Source organism: Alligator sinensis, unplaced genomic scaffold (genome assembly GCF_000455745.1).
Source record: "Alligator sinensis unplaced genomic scaffold, ASM45574v1 scaffold66_1, whole genome shotgun sequence".
NCBI lineage: Eukaryota > Metazoa > Chordata > Crocodylia > Alligatoridae > Alligator > Alligator sinensis.
The window spans coordinates 312,310-330,442 of NW_005842484.1; the positions used below are offsets into that span (position 1 = coordinate 312,310).

The 18,133-nt window shown below is 40.3% G+C and overlaps 1 protein-coding gene across 1 annotated transcript in view; it reads right to left on the reverse strand.

Annotated features, from left to right (window-relative positions):
• DKK2 (dickkopf WNT signaling pathway inhibitor 2) overlaps window positions 1–6,487 on the reverse strand; it is a 79,100-nt gene extending 72,613 nt beyond the window's left edge. Inside the window, exon 1 of the mRNA XM_025212775.1 lies at window positions 5,466–6,487. Within this exon, the coding sequence (XP_025068560.1) occupies window positions 5,466–5,723 (258 nt within the window). The 5' untranslated portion in view covers window positions 5,724–6,487. The remainder of the gene's footprint in view (window positions 1–5,465) is intronic.
• Between the last annotated feature and the right edge of the window lie 11,646 nt (window positions 6,488–18,133).

Below are 18,133 nucleotides of genomic sequence, written 5' to 3' on the forward strand. Positions count from 1 at the left end.
ACTCTTTCACTTTCCTCTGTCTGTGTTCTCCTTGATATTGTTAGATATTTAAGGCAGAGGCTCTCTCTTCCTGTATATTGGTACAGCATGTAGTGCAGTTGAGTCCCGGTTGTAATTGATGACCTTCTAAGTGCTTCTGTCACTTTAACTATAAATACAGCAATTGTAATAAACCTACTTTATGGGAGGTTTTCTCCAAACAAATTAAACAATAAAAACAAACTAAAGGAGACTCAAAGTGAAACACTGAAACTGGGTAATAAGTGGTGCTTATTTTTCTAATAGAGAAGGAAACCCTGCATGGCCACTTACCAAGACTGCTGCCACTAGGCAAGCCAGTGTCTGAGATTACAGACAGAAAAAGACAAGAGAAAAGAATAAATTCCTTGGTGGCTGTTAGGGATGCTAGTAACTCTAGTTTTTTATATAAAATTATAATTCCTGGATGTAATTTCTGGGTACTATAGTTAAATTATCCTTGATCTTGTGGTTAAATAATTGGTACTGTCTTGGTTGCTAGCTATTCAAGATAGTGTGGTTACATTTCTGGTGTCTGTGGTGCCTTTCATTGCTTTGTTTTCAGGATACTGTGGTCAATTACTGAATCTCATGCTGCTTTACTTGCCTGCTACTATGAAACCTCATTTTAGCATTTTCTAACATATTTATCCTGAGGAGTATGTCCTGAGTAGTCTGTTCAGAAAGCACTCATGTGGAAGTGGTGAGTATTAGAACTGTGGCAAATATGGCCATTTTGATGTAGCCTAGGTAAAACTTAATCTCTTGTTTTGGTCTGAGCAGGCTCAAGGTTCCTGGCCCAAATTTGATTCAGTGCTCAGAGTTAAAAATAAAAACAGGTAAATTAATCAAATAAACAAAATTCTTCTGAACCCACAAAGTCTTGAGTGGTTTCAACCGGTCTTGTCTTTCTACTTTCGTTATTCCTCCTATCTTTTCACTCAACTCCCTTCTTCCAAACTTAGTATCTTCTTTGCCCAGAAAATTGCTCCTTTGCTCTCTTCTCTAGTTTTTTAACCCCATCTCAGTCTTTTGTCACTTTTTCACTACCTGCTTAGAGCCCCCATCCATACCCTCACCAACAAGGATGTCCCACCCATGGCCCACTCATGGAAGGGGGAGATGGAGTTAGGAGCAGAGAAACAGCCAAGAGCTATTCGGCATCCAATGCAAGTGCCAGCAACAGTTGGAAAAGTGGCAGCTTGGAGAGAGATAGAATCATGCGGAAGGAAAGAAGAATCAGGAGACGGGCTCTATAGCGGCGGCTAGGGAAGGATGAGGGCCACTGGGACCTATGGATTAATAAAGAGACATAAAATGTAGCTTGAGGTGGATCCAAGACAGCAAAGGATTTGAACCAGATGGAAGGACAAATATGTAATTAGTGTAGGTGGAAGCTGAAGGGGAGGGAATGAAGAATCACTAGGACCCAGAAAGAAGCATACACTTGGTAATTTGGTGAAGCAGGAGAAGGAAAGTTTATTGTTTTCAGCCACGAATAAGGGTAAGAGGACTTTTGCCCTTTAAAAGTGAACCTCCCAGATCACTGAGAGACAGCACAGGGAAGGTAGTTTTGCCAGTGTTACCTGATACACAGTTGAGAAAATTCAAATGCCAGTACTTCTAATTAGGCATACTTCACCCACCATTCAAATTAGTGCATTGTAAAGGTTATAAATTCACTATCATTTCTAAAGGATGCAAAACTATTAGAATGTTAGCTGTGCAATGAATTAATTCATCTGAAGCAGAATTGAAAAGGAAAGTGAGGGAAGTAGATGACATATCATAGGTCTCTTAAAAATGGAGCGTTCTAACACTAAGCATTTTGGTCCTGATCCTGAACACTTTACATGTACAGGAAGTTCAATTGATTTCATTGACCCCTAAAGATCAGCAGTAAATTTGATTCTGCTACCTTCATTTATGCTGTAAGATTTTTTACGTGAACAAGGAAGACAGAATCAGGTCCTTACTGACGAGCACACGACCACCCTATTTGCATGTTTTTCTGTAGTGGGAATGCTGTGAACATTTTACACAGCTTTGAGAAGGTGGTAAACAACAAATAATTTGTGTGGAGTTAAGATGACAAGTGACAGAGATTGAGGAAGAGCTTATTTAGCGATTCTGCATTCTCTCATCTCTACTGTTGCAAAGCAGTAAAAGTATGGCTATTTTTAAAGTGAGTAAGGATAGAACTGAAATAATGCTTATCATATAGGCATACTTTTTAAAATTTATTCAAATTTTCTTTTACCCTAATTGCCCCTGTATAAAGCCAAATCATTGCTCATATGAATATCCCCAATAATTTTGATCAGAGTTTTGCCAGAAAAAAAGAGGTGTACTGGATAATTCCTTTCTAAGCAGAAGCATTATGAAGCATTAACCACTGGTGAAAAATGTATCAACATTCCAAAGAAACCATGGGTTATTACAGCCATTTCTTGAACTGATGAAAGGCTCTGGAGTCAACCCTGATGTTTCATTAAATAAATGCACATATAAAACACTCCAGGAGCATATTGATCTAATCAATAACCCTCCCCTCTCCCCCCATCTTATCCCTAATTATCAGCTATTGTTCCCTGGGACAAATCACTAGTAGAGAATGGTGGAGACTCCTCTGCTGGTGAAGACTGGCAGAATTTTGTGCAACTGATATCTGCCAGTGTCCATCAGCAGAGAATTAACCTCACGCTCTATATCTGTCATAATACCAAAGGCAGAGCTTCATTAATTGTGCTTTGTATCTTATACCCTACTTCCATACCAAAGCTATGTGTATACAAGTTATGAAGTTCAATCATACTAAGAAAATAAAAGATGCTGCAATTTTTATGTCAATATAAATCTCATTAAGGCAGAAAATGTTGGAGAGAAAAAAACTAGGGAGCTCTGCTCTTTTAAGAAACAACATGCTGTGTTTCTTATACATTGTCTTATAGTCTAAACAAATCAAAGAACGGTACTAATCTAATAAGGCTTGATTTAAATACAATTGTTAAAATATCATGTCATAATTGGCTGTGATATACAAAACCATTGTTTGGAAATGTAGCAGCTTACTAGTTTTGAAACTACAAATGCCAACAAAAATGAACTACTATCGCAAGGTTACTTTTTTACTGCTTTAATTATCTGGCTTCAGTAGGAAAGAAAAAAATAATGTCTAAGGATTTTTTGTTGTAAATCTCAGATATTATCATAGCTATCCACTGCTACACCAAGTGGTGAAGCCACAAATGTGCAGGAGACCCCGCTGAGAGAAACTAAATGTATGCATTACCCCAGCACTCAATCTGGTCCTTTATTCCTCACTTGGGCAAAAATATTGTGGCTTCTCATGGGAGTTTTGCCTGAGTAGAGTGCAGAAATGGGTACCACTGGGTTAAATTTTATTCAACTTTCTCACACAAGTAGCCCCACTGAACTTACTGAGACCCCATACAGATGCGTGGATTTTGGCCAAGGTGATATGATTTCAGTTCATGTTCTTTAAGAAAAAAGCCTGTAAACTAAGTAGCATTTTCTTTAATGGATATTATAAATGCATGTCTGAGTAAGCATTGTAGTAGATTTTTTCTAATTCATGCCAAAAATAAGAGAGATCCATTGTGAATGAATGCATAATTCAGATTAGCAAGTTATAGTCTAGACTTGCTACTCCTACTCATGTGTGCAGTCCCATTGATTTCAGTGGGACCCGTTGTTTTATAGTTGCCTTTATCACTGTAAACATGGTTGATGAAGATGCACATGAGAGTTAGCCCAAAGGCAAGACTCCCTCTTTTTTACTCCCACTGTATAATTTATTACTCCACAGAGTCACACTGAAAGTAAAGGGACTGCTCAAAGAGCAGGATAGTATTCAGTGGGAGTTCAGGTGGCAGAATATTAATAGTGAAAAAACGAAGGTACATCACAAAGTGTATGATGGTCCTTTATTTTCACCATAGCAATTCTGTTTAGGAATTATTCTCATATTCTCTTATTTCCTGATAAATTCAAAGTAGCTAAGACTGAAATTATTTCACTGACTGTGGACTTCTCTATGGCATAAGTTACTAAACTTTTGCTTGGAGGTAAGAAAAGCCACCAAATTCTGCATGAAATATAAAGGCAAGGAGGGGATAAAGAAAGGAGCCACAAATAAACAAATGTAGCTAAAAAAACCAAACACACTGATAGTTTTGTATGCACTCAATAAATAGCAACATCTAATTATTTGAAAGACAATCTGAAATACTTAACGAATTAAGCTAATTGTTTGTATTTGTGGCTTCACTCTTGCTTTCAAGGGAAACATGTAAAGGACAGAGACATTTCAGGCATTCAGCCTTTTCAGTGCTGAATGTTGCTCCCTTGCCACAGCTCTGTCTATTCATTATGAAAAGCAGCTGTATTTGGAATTGATAATAGTGCCTCACAGCATGAACATCAATATATTCCATAGCAAAGTAAGGCATACTCTAGCTCTTCCTCTTTTACCATCACTCTGCTGTATAGCATTTGTACCTCTTAAGTTGAGATCTGAAGGGGCTGAAAGAGGGCTGATGACTTACACTATTACTTTATAGTTTATCACACAGGAGAAATGAAAACAGACCTGGTTTTGTTGGACTTCTGAATATCCAAGCAGAAGGGAGGAGAAAGAAAGATGAATTTACAACCAAATCAGGCTTCCATCTTATTTCCGTAACCTTTTTCCCCCTTCTATTCAAATTCCAGTCCCCACCAGTCTCTAAGGATGTTTTTCTCTTCCCCAGTCCCCAACCTGAATATAACCAGAGAAAAGTACCATTCTGGACTGCCCCAGACTACAGTGTGGGAACTCTCTTTTGGATGCCAGATAATTATGCCCAAGCATTTTACTAAAGTATTGGTATATAGCAAACCTTCTGATCCTTGTTCTTACACTTTCACCCAAGATTATTTCAGCTGTGTTTTTATGAGGGATTTTGCTTCATCTTCATATTATCACAAATTTTTCCACTTTGTGTCTGATTTGCATCATCTAATCCAACACACATTACTTACTGTGCCAAACAAAGAGCCAGCAACATAATCCTTTATGGCTTAGTATTATTTGTTGCTTTATTTCCAACAGTCTTTCTGATAGGTTCCAGCAAAGAAATGCTCAAAATAATAATGACCAATAATTACTGCATTCCTTAGTCAATTTTGGATACTTTTAAGAGAAACAAAAGGTTCAAAATCTTACCAACTTGATTTCTTTACCTATTCCTTTGGAAATAGCATGCAGTCTCAGAGAACTTCCAATGAAGTGAATTAATTTCATTTTGAAAGAAAAAGTCTATAAAGAGGAGAGTTTAAAGTCTCACTCTTTTTATACAGTAAAGATGAACATTAGACCAAAGGGAAGCAGATGTGAGAGACAGATAGACAGACAGACAGATATATGTATATGAATTGTGTCCTACCTCTCCTTGCCGGTGATAGTGCTTTGGAGGTTTTCCCATCTGCTCTAGGATTTTTCCTTTCTTAGTGCTACCAAGTGTCAGTCCCCGGTGGATGCCTGCAGATCTGTTGGTTGCCTGTGTTGGAGCCTCCCCCATCAGGGTGGATTTGATGGAGTTCACCTTAGAGCTGGAGCTGTCTAGCTGGGAGCTCTCCACCATCAGGACCGCGGCTAGTAAGAGGAGACAGCAGGAGCACTTATTCCACATCAGCACGATCATCTCCCCCCACCCCAAAAAGGGATTTTTTTAAATAAAAAAATCAAACAAAATAAAGCAACAAGAGATAAAAAAAGGAAAAAAAAATGTTTATCCTACAGTTGTTAACAAAACAATTCAATAGATTTCAATGCCACACGCTCAAGAAACTGCTGTGGTAGGAGAGACCAGGAAAAACGAATCCCCTGAAAAAATGGTATAAAGTCTCTAGGCAACAAGCAACTATCAGATCATGTGAAGTGATGGCTTTTTCCTTCAGATTCTTGAGAAGTGCAGGAAATTCTTTAGTGACTGGGAGCAATAAACTATGAAGCAACTGCACCCAGGGAAGCTTCCCACTAGTGGAATCACCCAGCAGGTTTGCTTAAGCTTCAGAGGAAGAGTCAGTTACTTATTTCCCTCCACTCCTCTCTTGCTACACAAGTCAGCAGGGAGAAAACTCAAACCAGATCCAATCCAGGCAGCACCGACAAGGGCTGGGCTTAGTTGTGTTTCTCTCTCTCTCTCTACTTTTTATTCCCCTCCTTCTTTTTTCTTTCTTAAGCCTCAGCCTCTGTAGCCAGTGTTTGTGAAAGAACACGTTCGCCTTCTCCTCCTCCAAACTAGTTGGTGCTGGGGTGAGGGGCTCCAGGCGTTCGGCTCTATATCTGGAGTCAGGATCACACAGGCAGGAACAGACAGACAGACATCTAGGCAATCTCACAGTGTTCTTTAGCACAGATCTACACACCCACTCGCACGCACACACACACATACACACACTGCTCTCTGACAGTCTCTTGCCTGCTCTGGTCTCTCTCTGCCCCCTTTACTTTTTATAGCTTTCCACAATGGATTTCTCTTTCCTCCGCCCCCAATTCAGAGGAGTGACAAAGAGTGAAACTGACTCTCTTCTCCCCCACCCCCTCTACCCTACACCCACCTCTCCAGTTGCGGCTCTTTCTTCCCTCTTAGGCTCGGAGACAGGAGATGGAGCCCCTGTGTTTTGTAGCATAGGAGACTGTGTTTTTTGTGTCTGTTCAAGCTCCCCTGAGCAATCAGAACACCTCTTAGGCATAGAAACATCCTTAGGTTTGAAAGAGTCAGCATACTTTAGGCATACACCCTTACTCATTAGTGTATTATCTGGGTTGTGCCTAAAAACTGGGTCTTGAGAGAAAGGTACAAATCCTGCTTGATCCTGCCAGTCTTTGTGCACAAGCCGCCCTTCCCCACAAATCCTACTACCTAAAATAGGAAATGGCCAACCCCTACTAGTGCACCAAAAATTCCTAAATATGCAATGCCTTGGCAACGCAGATCTGCAAAAATATAAATCTGGAACACAAATCCTCCCGTGTCCTGCCAATTTTTGTCCTTGAGCATCTTAACTCCTGTCTAAATAAACAACATACCCCATTGGTAACAGTGTGCCAAAAAGTATAGCAACCTCTGTGCCACAATGCCACACACAGCTGGATACAAGAACATGGATCATGGTTACTTTTTGCACCCAGCTCCCTAAATTTCACAGCACAGAGTACATCCATCTGTTACAAGCATGACAAAGGATTCCAGAACATGGCACGGCTCAGGACCACAGCAGCACAAACTACTAGATCCATGCAATAGGCAGTAAAATACAGGGGAGACAAAATTAGTTAGTTAAACCCAGCTGTTACCTTTTTCCTTTTTTCTGAAAAAGATTCACTACCCCAGGCATTGCACTGGGGCATGCTTGTGGAACAATGGACTACTTACTCTCTCCCTTGTCTCTCCTAGATGAGTGTGTAGGAGAAGGGAGGGGAAGAAAGACTGCTGCAGTTGTGGTGGGGGGCAGCATTTCTTGAAAGTTCCTATACAGTAAAAGCAATAAAACTTTTTGAGAGTTGAGATGTTCAGTAATTGAATTGTCATGGGGTTCTTTTCCCTCCACAGAGCTTCTCATCTGCACTAGAATTGATACTTTTCACTTTACTCTCTTTACCTGGAGAGACTCAAGAGGAGGGAATTAATGAAACTTCATTTCCCTTCTGACTGTTAAATTAGCAGTTGTATGAGAGGAAGTTGCTAAGGCAGAGAAGGGGAGGGAGGGGGAGAGCCCCCTGAGCCAGCATCATTTATTTTTGCACTTCCTTGAGCTTTCTTGCCTGGTTGCAGGGCAGGAGCTAGGTCTTTTTTAAGGAGATAAGGAGCTGTCTCCAGGAGTCACTTTACCTAAAACAATGTCATTTAAAAAGATTGGGGTGGGGGCAATCTTGCTGCCAACATGGCTCAATTTATGATTTACAGAAAGAGCTTCTCATTATAGAGAAATAAACCTACAAAAACCTCAGGTCTTGGATGCTGTTTTGTGTAAATCTCTTTATTTTCCCTATATCTAAAGAGCTTGGTGGCTGTAATACTCATTTTTAATATGAATAGATTTGAAATTGTTTTCATTTCTCAGAAACAACTGAGCAGAATAACGATAAAAACTGGATCTTACATTTTTGGGGTCCTTAAATAAATAGTTTTCCTTCCCCAAGCCTTTGAGTGGGGAGGAATGACAGGGAAATGAAACTTTATTGACAATCTGAATCAGTTTTCCTTGGTAACAGTATTTGCCATTCAGCCCCCTTATTCAGCCTTGGTTAGGAAAATGAAAAGTGATTATTGCACTTACATCTGCTTATAATTTTGGGAAGTATTTATATAGGAAAGTTCTTAGCTGTCAAGAAGGGAAGTGCTTTGTGATTTTTATTGAGAGGATCAGATCAATCTTTGTTTGTTTGTTCATTTGTTTTTATTTTGTTTGCACACCTTTCCCTCATGTGATCTCATTAATCAAAAACCTGAAGCGAAAGCTCCTGCAGTGAGTGATCACAGCCACAGCAAAACTCTTCTCACCAGCAGGAAACTCATTAGATTAACATGCACATGAGGCATTTGCCTATAACATGAGAGGACTGGAAGTTGTCTGGTGATTCTTTAAGTTGTTTAAATATTCCTTCTCTATTAAAGAAAGGACTTTAAAGATTGATACCACGCACAGAGAGAAAACCTTAAAATCAGAGCCATGGAGCATACTGTCACGTCTACCATATACAAACCACATGCATACAGGTAATCACAAAGAAACACAAAAAATTATACACATTCACTACCTAAGCATAATCACTCTGAGATGAGACACAGAAATACATCCTTGCACCCAAAAGCATCTCCTTGTTTTATCATCACAATGGAGGAATTCTGCTTTTCTTTTTTGCAGTCAGAAGCGTTCTCAAAGGTTTTTGTTACTTGGGCAGTGGTTAAAGGGATGGCAGAAAACAAGTATAATTTAAGTCAGACTTCTTTCCAGTTTCCTCCATGCAGCCTTCCCTCCTTAGCCTTGGTTAGATGGAGACAAAGTGACAAAGCCATAAAGTGGCTGTAAAGTTTGAGAAGTGTTGTGCTTAAATGGGTTACCATCCCACCATAAGGCAGTGCAGTGTAGCACCTTATAGACTGACTCTTTCAGAGAAGCAGGAGCTTTCAGAGGCTGCAGTTTACTTTGTCAGATGCTATGAAAGGGTTAGGGGTAATAAATAGAAAGTAATTAAGTCATTTAAATACAAAGGATAGAGAAAGAAGGAGAAAAAGGAAGGGATGCTGCTAAGAGAGGAAAAGGTAAGTTGAAAGGATCCAAGAGGACAGAGTAGTTAACCCACTGATGGACATAGAGGTCTAAAAATCTAGTCCAGGTAATGGGATAGGAATCCATTTGCAAAGTACCTTCTCTGTTTAAGAACTCATCAACAGGAACAGACATGGGGCAGATCCAAACTGAGTTTGTAGTAAACTAAACACAGAAGCAGATTTAGACTTTTTAGGGCCTAGGACAAGAAGATGATTGGGGAACTTTTTTTTTTTTTAATTTTCCATATTCCAAGCCACATTAGCCAAAACAAATTCCAAATCCGAGAGTCAGTCCAAAACCATAAGTGGCCCTACTACTAGCCCCATCTGGGGCTTCAGCTGTTTCCAAAACATTTGGCAGACATCCTACTTGCAGGCCCGGGCCCAGAGGCTTGGGGTTTGAATGACCCCAAGTTTTGCTTGCCTTCAGCCATAAGGTCCTAGGGGCAAACCAGGGAGAGGTCTCCCATTTTCAGAAAGTGGACATAAAATCAAGGCTTTCCCACTCTAGCAGCTAAGTAGGAGGTTTATTGTACATTACCTTGGCAGGTACTATCCCCATGCCAGGAGAGTAGTCTTCCCCAGGAGCAACTAAGAAGACTGCCTCAGTGGTCACAATGTTTCTCTTGCCAGACAAGCATAGGACTACATTTGATCTGAGCCAACAAGAGAAGATGATTGGGGAACTTAAGCTACAATAGAAGAAAGAACCACTTCTCTTCCAGGTACTGGTGCTGCAGGGGTATGAGACCCAGTTCTCGCTTACTCGCTGGTGAGTTACAGTGAGTAATATACAGGCAGTCCTTGACTTACAACGTTTCAAGTTACAATGAATGGCACTTACAACGTTTCTAAACTGACACCCTGTCTTGACTTTCTGACATCAGTTTCAACTTCATGTTTGATCCAATGCCACACCATGCCACACCATGCCATGTGAGCAAACAAGTTCGCTGTATCGCCCATCTTCCTGGAGAACTTCTGTCCAAACTTCCTTGGACACTTTCTTTAAGAAAGCAGACAAGGCTCCAGAAAACCCTGCAGCCAAGACTCCTGAGAAGACTCTAGCCAAGAACCCTTTAAAAAGTTCAACCAAGAGCCCATAAAAAGTCCAACAAAGTCACCTCAAATAAGTTCTTCCAAATCAATATGATTGCTATTTACAATATAAATGCATTATATAGCTATATTACTCATCTATAATTAATTGAGTACAAAATTCTGGGGTTTTTTTGGTGGAAATAGGGTATCAGGCCTTGGTTCAGGAACCATTTCCCCATTTATAACGTTGTTTCCTATGGGAAAATCAGTTCCGAGTTACGACATTTTGACTTAAGACCTGGTTTTCAGGAACCAATTGTGTCATAAGTCCAAGGACTGCCTGTAAAGTAAACAACAAGAGGATTTATTTGCATGCTTGTTTGTATATCTCCCAGTGTGCAAATAAGCATGCAAATAAGTCTTTTTATTTGTTTTATATTGCTCACTCTAACAGAGCAGTAAGTGAATGAGAACTGGGTCAACATTGAAAAATAATTATCATATACTTGTCAACACTGAGCCCAAGCATACTTACCTAGCAGGTGAAATACTATAGAGCCTGTTGGCCTGCTTCAGTCAGTTCATGTTGTGCTTTAGGAATGCCCTGTGGAAATCCAGGATCTTCCTGATATACAGATACACAAACCTCAACCTATATATATATATATATATATATCTCGCCACTTCTATTTCCAGTGGAAGATCTTGGCTTTACACCCACTTTATGGAAATCAGAGACTCCTCCCTAGCATGCTCCTGCAGCCATATGGCTGAGGGCAAGTGAAACTCAGGGGCATCCAAACCCCAAGCCTCCGGGCTTGGGCCTGCATTTAGGATGCCCGCCAAATGATTTGGAAGCATCTGAAGCCCCAGGAGTGGGTAGAGGATGTTTGCCGGTAGTAAGGCCACATATGGTTCTTGAATGATTCATGGATTGGGAATTGATTTGGCTGATTTGGCTTGGAACATGAAACATTTTCCTTAAAAAGAAAAAAATGTAAGTATTTGGCGGCCTCCCCATTTGCCCATGTGTTAAACTGCCTATGCAGGATTTAAGTATAATGAAGTACTTAAATCATATAGAAAAATCCAAGTAAATAGTTCTGGCAGCAGGGACCAGAAACCAGGATTTCCCCTCCCAAGGAAGTACCCTAACCATTATGCATCACAGTCACACACTTCCTGGATGGTGTTTTCTTTTACTTTAGGGAATCACCAGTTAAAATCAGAAATAACCCAAGAAGCAAGGACCAGAATCCAGAACTCCCCTCTCCTTGTAGGAGTGTCATAAACCCAAGGTGAGAGACACACACTTCCTCATGCTTGCTCTACTTCTGGCCCATTGAATTTCATATTCTTGATGGCCCAGTGGGCTACCTGCACCAGGAAGGTTGGAGAAGGCCACTCCCCCCACCCCCCAGCCTCAACCTAAGTCCACAGTCAGCCAGTTTGGGAAGCAAGTGCTTTAGATTTGAATCCCCTCAATGTAAGTTGGACCTAAAACCCAGATCCGAAGTCAGGCAGAAGGCAGGGCAAGGTGGCACTTTAAGGACAAGCTTCTTCAGAGACATGAGTTTTCATAGGTGACAGCCTACTAGCATCTGATCAAGTTGGCTGTTGCCTACAAAAGCTTATGCCTCTCTGAACAAGTTGGTCTTTATGCATGCATACAAAATATTACTTTTCAACTGGTGAAATTAGTTGAAATGCACTGCAAACAAGTGCACACAGCCCTTCAGCCATTTTAAAAAAATGGCAGATATGGAAATCTGCAGTGCATCTGACAAAATCGAAACTCCCAAATCAACTGGGGATCTAGGGGTGCCCTTCAGCATCCCAGTGTGCCCTGTTTTTTGAAGATGCTCCGTGACTCAGGCTGTGCTCCACTGCTGCTGCCCAAGTGACAGAGGAGAGACCCTCTTCCTGACAGCTCAGGGGCTGTGAAGCCCAGCTCTGCTACACAGCTCAGAGGCTATGGAGTTGTCAAGCTGCCATATGGTGCTGGTTGGAAAAGTCACCCTTCAGCACAGCACCCTGGCTCCACAGGCTCAAAACTTGGCCAAATTTAGGTCAGTGTTCTCATGGGCAGCAAAAGACATGTCCTGATGCAAAACCCAGGCAACTATTAATTTCAAGACCCTACGCCAAACCATGGAAATGGTAGAGCTTCTCAACAAGACAGCTGTATGAATATTTAATATGGGATAAAACAATGTCTTTTCTTCTGAATTACATTCTGAGAAATGGATTAATTTGTTTAGCCGAAACACATTAAAAACTATATTAAATAGATGTGATATGAAACAATCCAGTCCAAATGGCAAAAAGTTTTGCCAATCTGTTAAACAGGTCAGAATAAGCTCTAAAAATGAGAAGTGTCAGAGGATCTTAAGCATAAGCAGTGCCATCAGTTTTGTCTATACCATTAGGAACCAAACTTTTTGGCAGGTATGCCACGAATTAGCCCCGTGCCCTCCTCAACTGCCACTCCAGTCCTTTTCCCTTGCCCAATCTGCTGCTCTGCTTCTGTTTCCCACCATGTCCGATCTCTGTTTTCTGCTTCCTGCCCTGTGCATCCTGCCTGATCTACTGCACTTGTTTCTGCTCCCTGCTGCTATGCTGTCTATCCCTTCCCTGATTTGCTGTGCGCCACAAAGAGAAGCTGCCCTTGCCATTTCTGGCAACTGTGCCTCAGGTTGGCCAAACCTGAGCTATATTAAGAATATTGTATCCTCTGCAGGAACAGCTGAAAGTTGTCAGATAGACTGAGGCTGCTGACAGATGTGGAAAAAAACAAACAAACAGTGCTTTACTGGAAGTGCATTAGTTTGACCTAGCTCCCTAGTGTCTGTATAGATCAGGCACTTCAGTGGGACTTTTTGGCACTTTTTTCTAAAAGTGGATTCAATCAGTTGTTAAATAAAAACACAAAAAAGCCCCACTGAAGTGCATGAGGTGTACAGATGTTGGGCAAGCCAGGCAAAACTATGCAATGCCTCTTCTGGGCATCCGCTGCCCTCAGTGTGGGGCAAGCCAAACTTAAAGTGCTGGGGTTGGCTTTTTTCACATCTGTAGCATCCTGAGAGATAAAACAGTAACATTTTCATGAAATAATGTTTTCTATGACAAACTTTAAAAAATCAAATAATTATTTCTCTTTACAAAAAGTTTCTGCTCTTCATTAAAAATTTAGATTTTCTTATTGAAAAAAAAGCCCCCAAATAAAATATTTCAGTTAACTTATGCCATCATGATACCTTTTAGGAATTGTGGTTCAATTGCTGTATATCTACATTATCTAGTGGCCTGTATATCTACATTATCTTCAGCTGGCCTTTGTCTTCTCTGAGGTACAGTAGTTATATGACCCCCATGGCACCCTGCATCTGTTGGGGATATTGTGGTATACCATAAGCAATATGATTTAACCTTGGAACCCAGCCTTAAGAAGAGAATGAAATACTACTGTGGTGTAGTAAAATCAAAATATTTTGGATTTTGGAATAAATATTTCAGCTTTTAATCCTTTCCCAGAGATCATGATAAACTTTATAAAACAATGAAAAGAAACATTTTTAGGGAAACCATTCTCAGTGATTAATGCCAAGCTTTTAGTGCATGTGATGTAGAATTATAGATAGACACAACCTACTGCTGCTAAGTGCAACACAAACAATGAAAGATGCCCACAGCATCTATGAATCCTCATGTAATCACCAAGACAAGAGGCATCAATTTGCTCACCTGCCGGGTGATATAACTTTACTTTATCAGCACATAGGATATCAGTAAGTGATAAAGAAACATTAACAAGACTGCTGCTTCTAAATTCTGTCTCTAATTCCAGCTGTAACGTTAAGCTACACAAGCAGTAAGCACAAAAAACATGAATATGGCCTATTGCCTTATAATACAAATTCATGGGATTTCATCCAAATATAGAAGTTTGGCTTGCTCATAATAGGTGCTTCTTTAAGAAAAATGCAATTTATTTGGTGACCTCAGTGTCTGGTTTAAACTGACAATTCTTCATGCAGCACCAGGGAATTAAACACAACACACTGGTTTTTCCTAGTTTTATATTGATCAGCCAGTGTGTCAGAACTCGCTAAATGAATGAGGCTTAAATGGTCTGTAGTGTCAAAAATTAACAAAACTCAGGAGTGTCACATCCTGCCTTGAGAAATATTTTGAAAGCCGTAAGGCTGGGCTGGTGTGAATACTTCTTTGATTCTTAAAACAGCTGCAAGTCTCATCAAGATGTCTTGAGAATACAGTTAGCTGTTGGATGGAAAATGATGTTTTACATGATTCAAAGCATAGAATTCAGTGTACAAGCAAAGATCAGTTTTATCAAGCAGGTAATATAGGATGGATATTAACAGCAGGATGTTCATCTATAACTGGATAGTCAGGAGACAGAACCTTCATTAAAAATTGATCGGACCTTTAGCATTAGGTAACTGGGAGCCTCACATAATAGGTTTTTATTACTGAAAGATGAAAACGTATTTTTAAACAAATGGATACACTTACGTCTATTTATTTTGTGCACTCAATTATCTTGCAGAAAGTAAGGTTTCACTTTCCCTTGATTCCTTTCACACAAAATGGCCACAGCAGTGGGCATAAGACAAACTTCCAATTGTTTATATATACTTATACAGACATCTTTTCTATGAATTTATCCCTTGACTTCATCTTATTTTCAGCTTAACTGAACTTCTCTCTAGTTTCCTGGGTCCCAGAAAACTATTTTAGCTATTGTACATCTCATACACATTGTTACATAAAACAGAAGTATTTTATTGAATGCCATTTTTTCCAACAAGAATCTATGCTGATGTCGCAGAGCACTTAGGTGCCCTGCTCCTTTAAAGAGCTGAAACTGCTAGGGAGAGAGCCCTAGCAGTGAGTGGGGAGCCCCAGCAGCTGGTTACCAGGGTAGTCAGAATGAGTCAGTTGGCCCACACCTGCCAGCGGTCAGCTGACTGGAAGGGGCAGGGCCTGGCTCATATATAAACCCCAGGGCTGAGGCCAGGTAGGCAGTTCTTCACTAGCAGCCAGAGAGGAAAGAGCCTCCAGGGAAGAAGTGTCCAGTGATGCTGCAACTGCCTAATATGCTGCACCTAGGACTAAGGGGGCTCCATGAGCTCCACAGATACCCTTGCCTACTAAACACTTAGTGCCAGGGATGAAATCTGATCCTTTTAAAGGATCAGAGCACACCCTGATCTCTTATGTTATGCCCAGGGGCTTATGCTTTTATTTGCTGTTTATTACACCGGTGGTTTGGGTGAGCCTATTTGGGGAAGGAGGAGGCCTCATTGGAGGCCCACTGCAGTGTGGGGACGCCAGAGAGGGCATGGCATTTGGGCTGCGGAGAGCCCAGGTGCTAGTGAGGTGCAGAGACAGGGCTGCGGAGAGCCCAGAAAGACAAGGGGGCCAATTCATACCCAGGCCCAGACCGAGCAATGTCAATGCCATCTGTGAGGCTTGGGGCATGGTAAAGGGGCGGTTGGTGCCATGCATATAGCCCATAAGGCTAGGGTGCCCCCAAAATACCCACTGTGAAATGGGACCCACAAGGATGCAGGAACCCACAGGCTTCAGAGAGTCCATCAGACCATGTCCAAGAGGACTTAAAGGCAGCCTCCCTATTTTTATATTTCCATCAAACACGTGGCGGGTGAGAACTAAGGGTGCCCATTGGCATGGTCAAGGGGCCTTAGGAGAACACGGCCACCCTTGAGGACCCCATCCCATGACAGCTGAAACAAACCCTTGCAAGTTAAGTGTGTTTTATGAAATATTCTTATCAAATTTTAGAATTTGGAAAAGTGATATTCAAAAAGCATTTTTAAATTTCTTATATGTTTTACAATGTCAAATGACATATGTTGTCATCTTGAAATGTCTTCTGTTTTCTTCTTTCTCATTTTTCCTCTCTTTTCTTTTTGACACTGAGCATGTCTACACAAGATGTTACATCACCGCAGTGGCGAGCTATGACAACGTAGCACCGGCGGGCACTAAACATGATGCCACCACTTATGCACAGTAGGGTCAAAACCGACCCATGTGCTGCTGGGACTGCGCAGTACCAGCGGGTACTGTGCACTTATTTAATACTTGCTTTAGCAAATACTAAACGACTGTGCAGCACCAACTGTGCAGTAAGGGGCACATGTAGATGTGCCTACTGAATATAATCAAATGTGTCATGTCCAGGGTTTTAATTTTTATGAGTATTTTTACATATTTTTATTTCTTTTGTCATTTTTATTTTTGCAACTTAGAAGCTTATTCAAAGATTAACATGTTTGGAAAAGAGAGAGAGAAAGGAAGGATCCTTGAACTCATTCTGTCACATTCATTGGCAAAAGACTGAGCAATAAAAGGATCAAATTAGAAAAGGAGAGTAAAACAAACAAAGCAAAAGCTCTAACATTTGAAATCTGAAGTTTCAAAAAGGTCCAAAAATTTCAATGAAAATTTTGAAAAACAAATATTTTTTGTTTTGAAATAAAAATTACTTACATAATAATTCCTGAAAGGGAAAACATTGTAACCCTTTTGCAACAACAGGTTTTGGTGAAACTGTATTTCCTTGTTTACTACAGGCTGTGTTTAACAGCTAGAAGTTTTGAACTTTGCATTTTTACTGGGTAAAAAGTCTCTCAATTTTGACAATTGACCTAGTCCTTTTTTAGGTATGAAATTCAAAAGACAGTCCTCTTTCAAAGGGTGTGGTAGACTTTTGAATAAATACCTCTAAAAGAATCATTACCTGACCTCCTAATGGCCAAAGGGACAACATATAAATGAAATACATTATGGGCCAGATTCTCACATATTTTATACTATTTACATTGTAACTCAATTAACTTCAATTGAGCTGTTCTTGATTTATACCAGCTTGAGTTCAGTCCTAAATTCTAATGTTTTTGCTCCCCTTAAAGAAACAAAATTACCTGTTCTATGATTAAATCTGTTTTTAATTCTGTGTAAAGCACTTTAAAATTCATATTGAATGAAAAATAAAATAAAGCTGTATAGTTGTGTGTCATTATTTTTTAAGTTCTCCAGCTGTGCTAAATTTCTATCACCCCATGGAACAACCATTACAGATCAGATAAGGCCACAGAGTCCCTGAGCAGTCTCCCTGGGTCCTATTCAACAGTTGTGGAGAGTTGTATTTTTTCACTAGAAAACACAATCGGGATCAATAAGCAGTTGCCAACTTTGTTTATACATGAATATAGTTGGGCATAGGCACAGTGAAGAGTATTATGGGGAAGGGGATCCTTAGATACTGGAGAAACAGAAAAATACAATTTGACTTCAGAATACCCCTGCTGTCACCATAACTTGATTGCCTCTGTGTCTTCATGATGCATCATTCCAGGTGTGTTCTTTCACCAGCTGTATTAACATAACTAGGATTACTTATTACACTTCAGCAAAAAGTGGGGGGGGGAGGGAGGGGGGAACCACAATGAATTATCATCAAAAGACTGTCACAGACTTTGTAATCAGCCCTCAGTATTAACAGGAATAAAGCCTTACATAGGAGTATTAGGTAATCCAGTTTTCACATTAAGTTTGACCTTGTGGCAGGAAAGAAAAGGAAAAAGAGGTGGACATAGGATGTATCCTGCCCAAAAGAAATGTAGTAAAGACAATGAGCAGGAAAACAGTCTATGCATCATCATCTAAACACTGGTTCACTG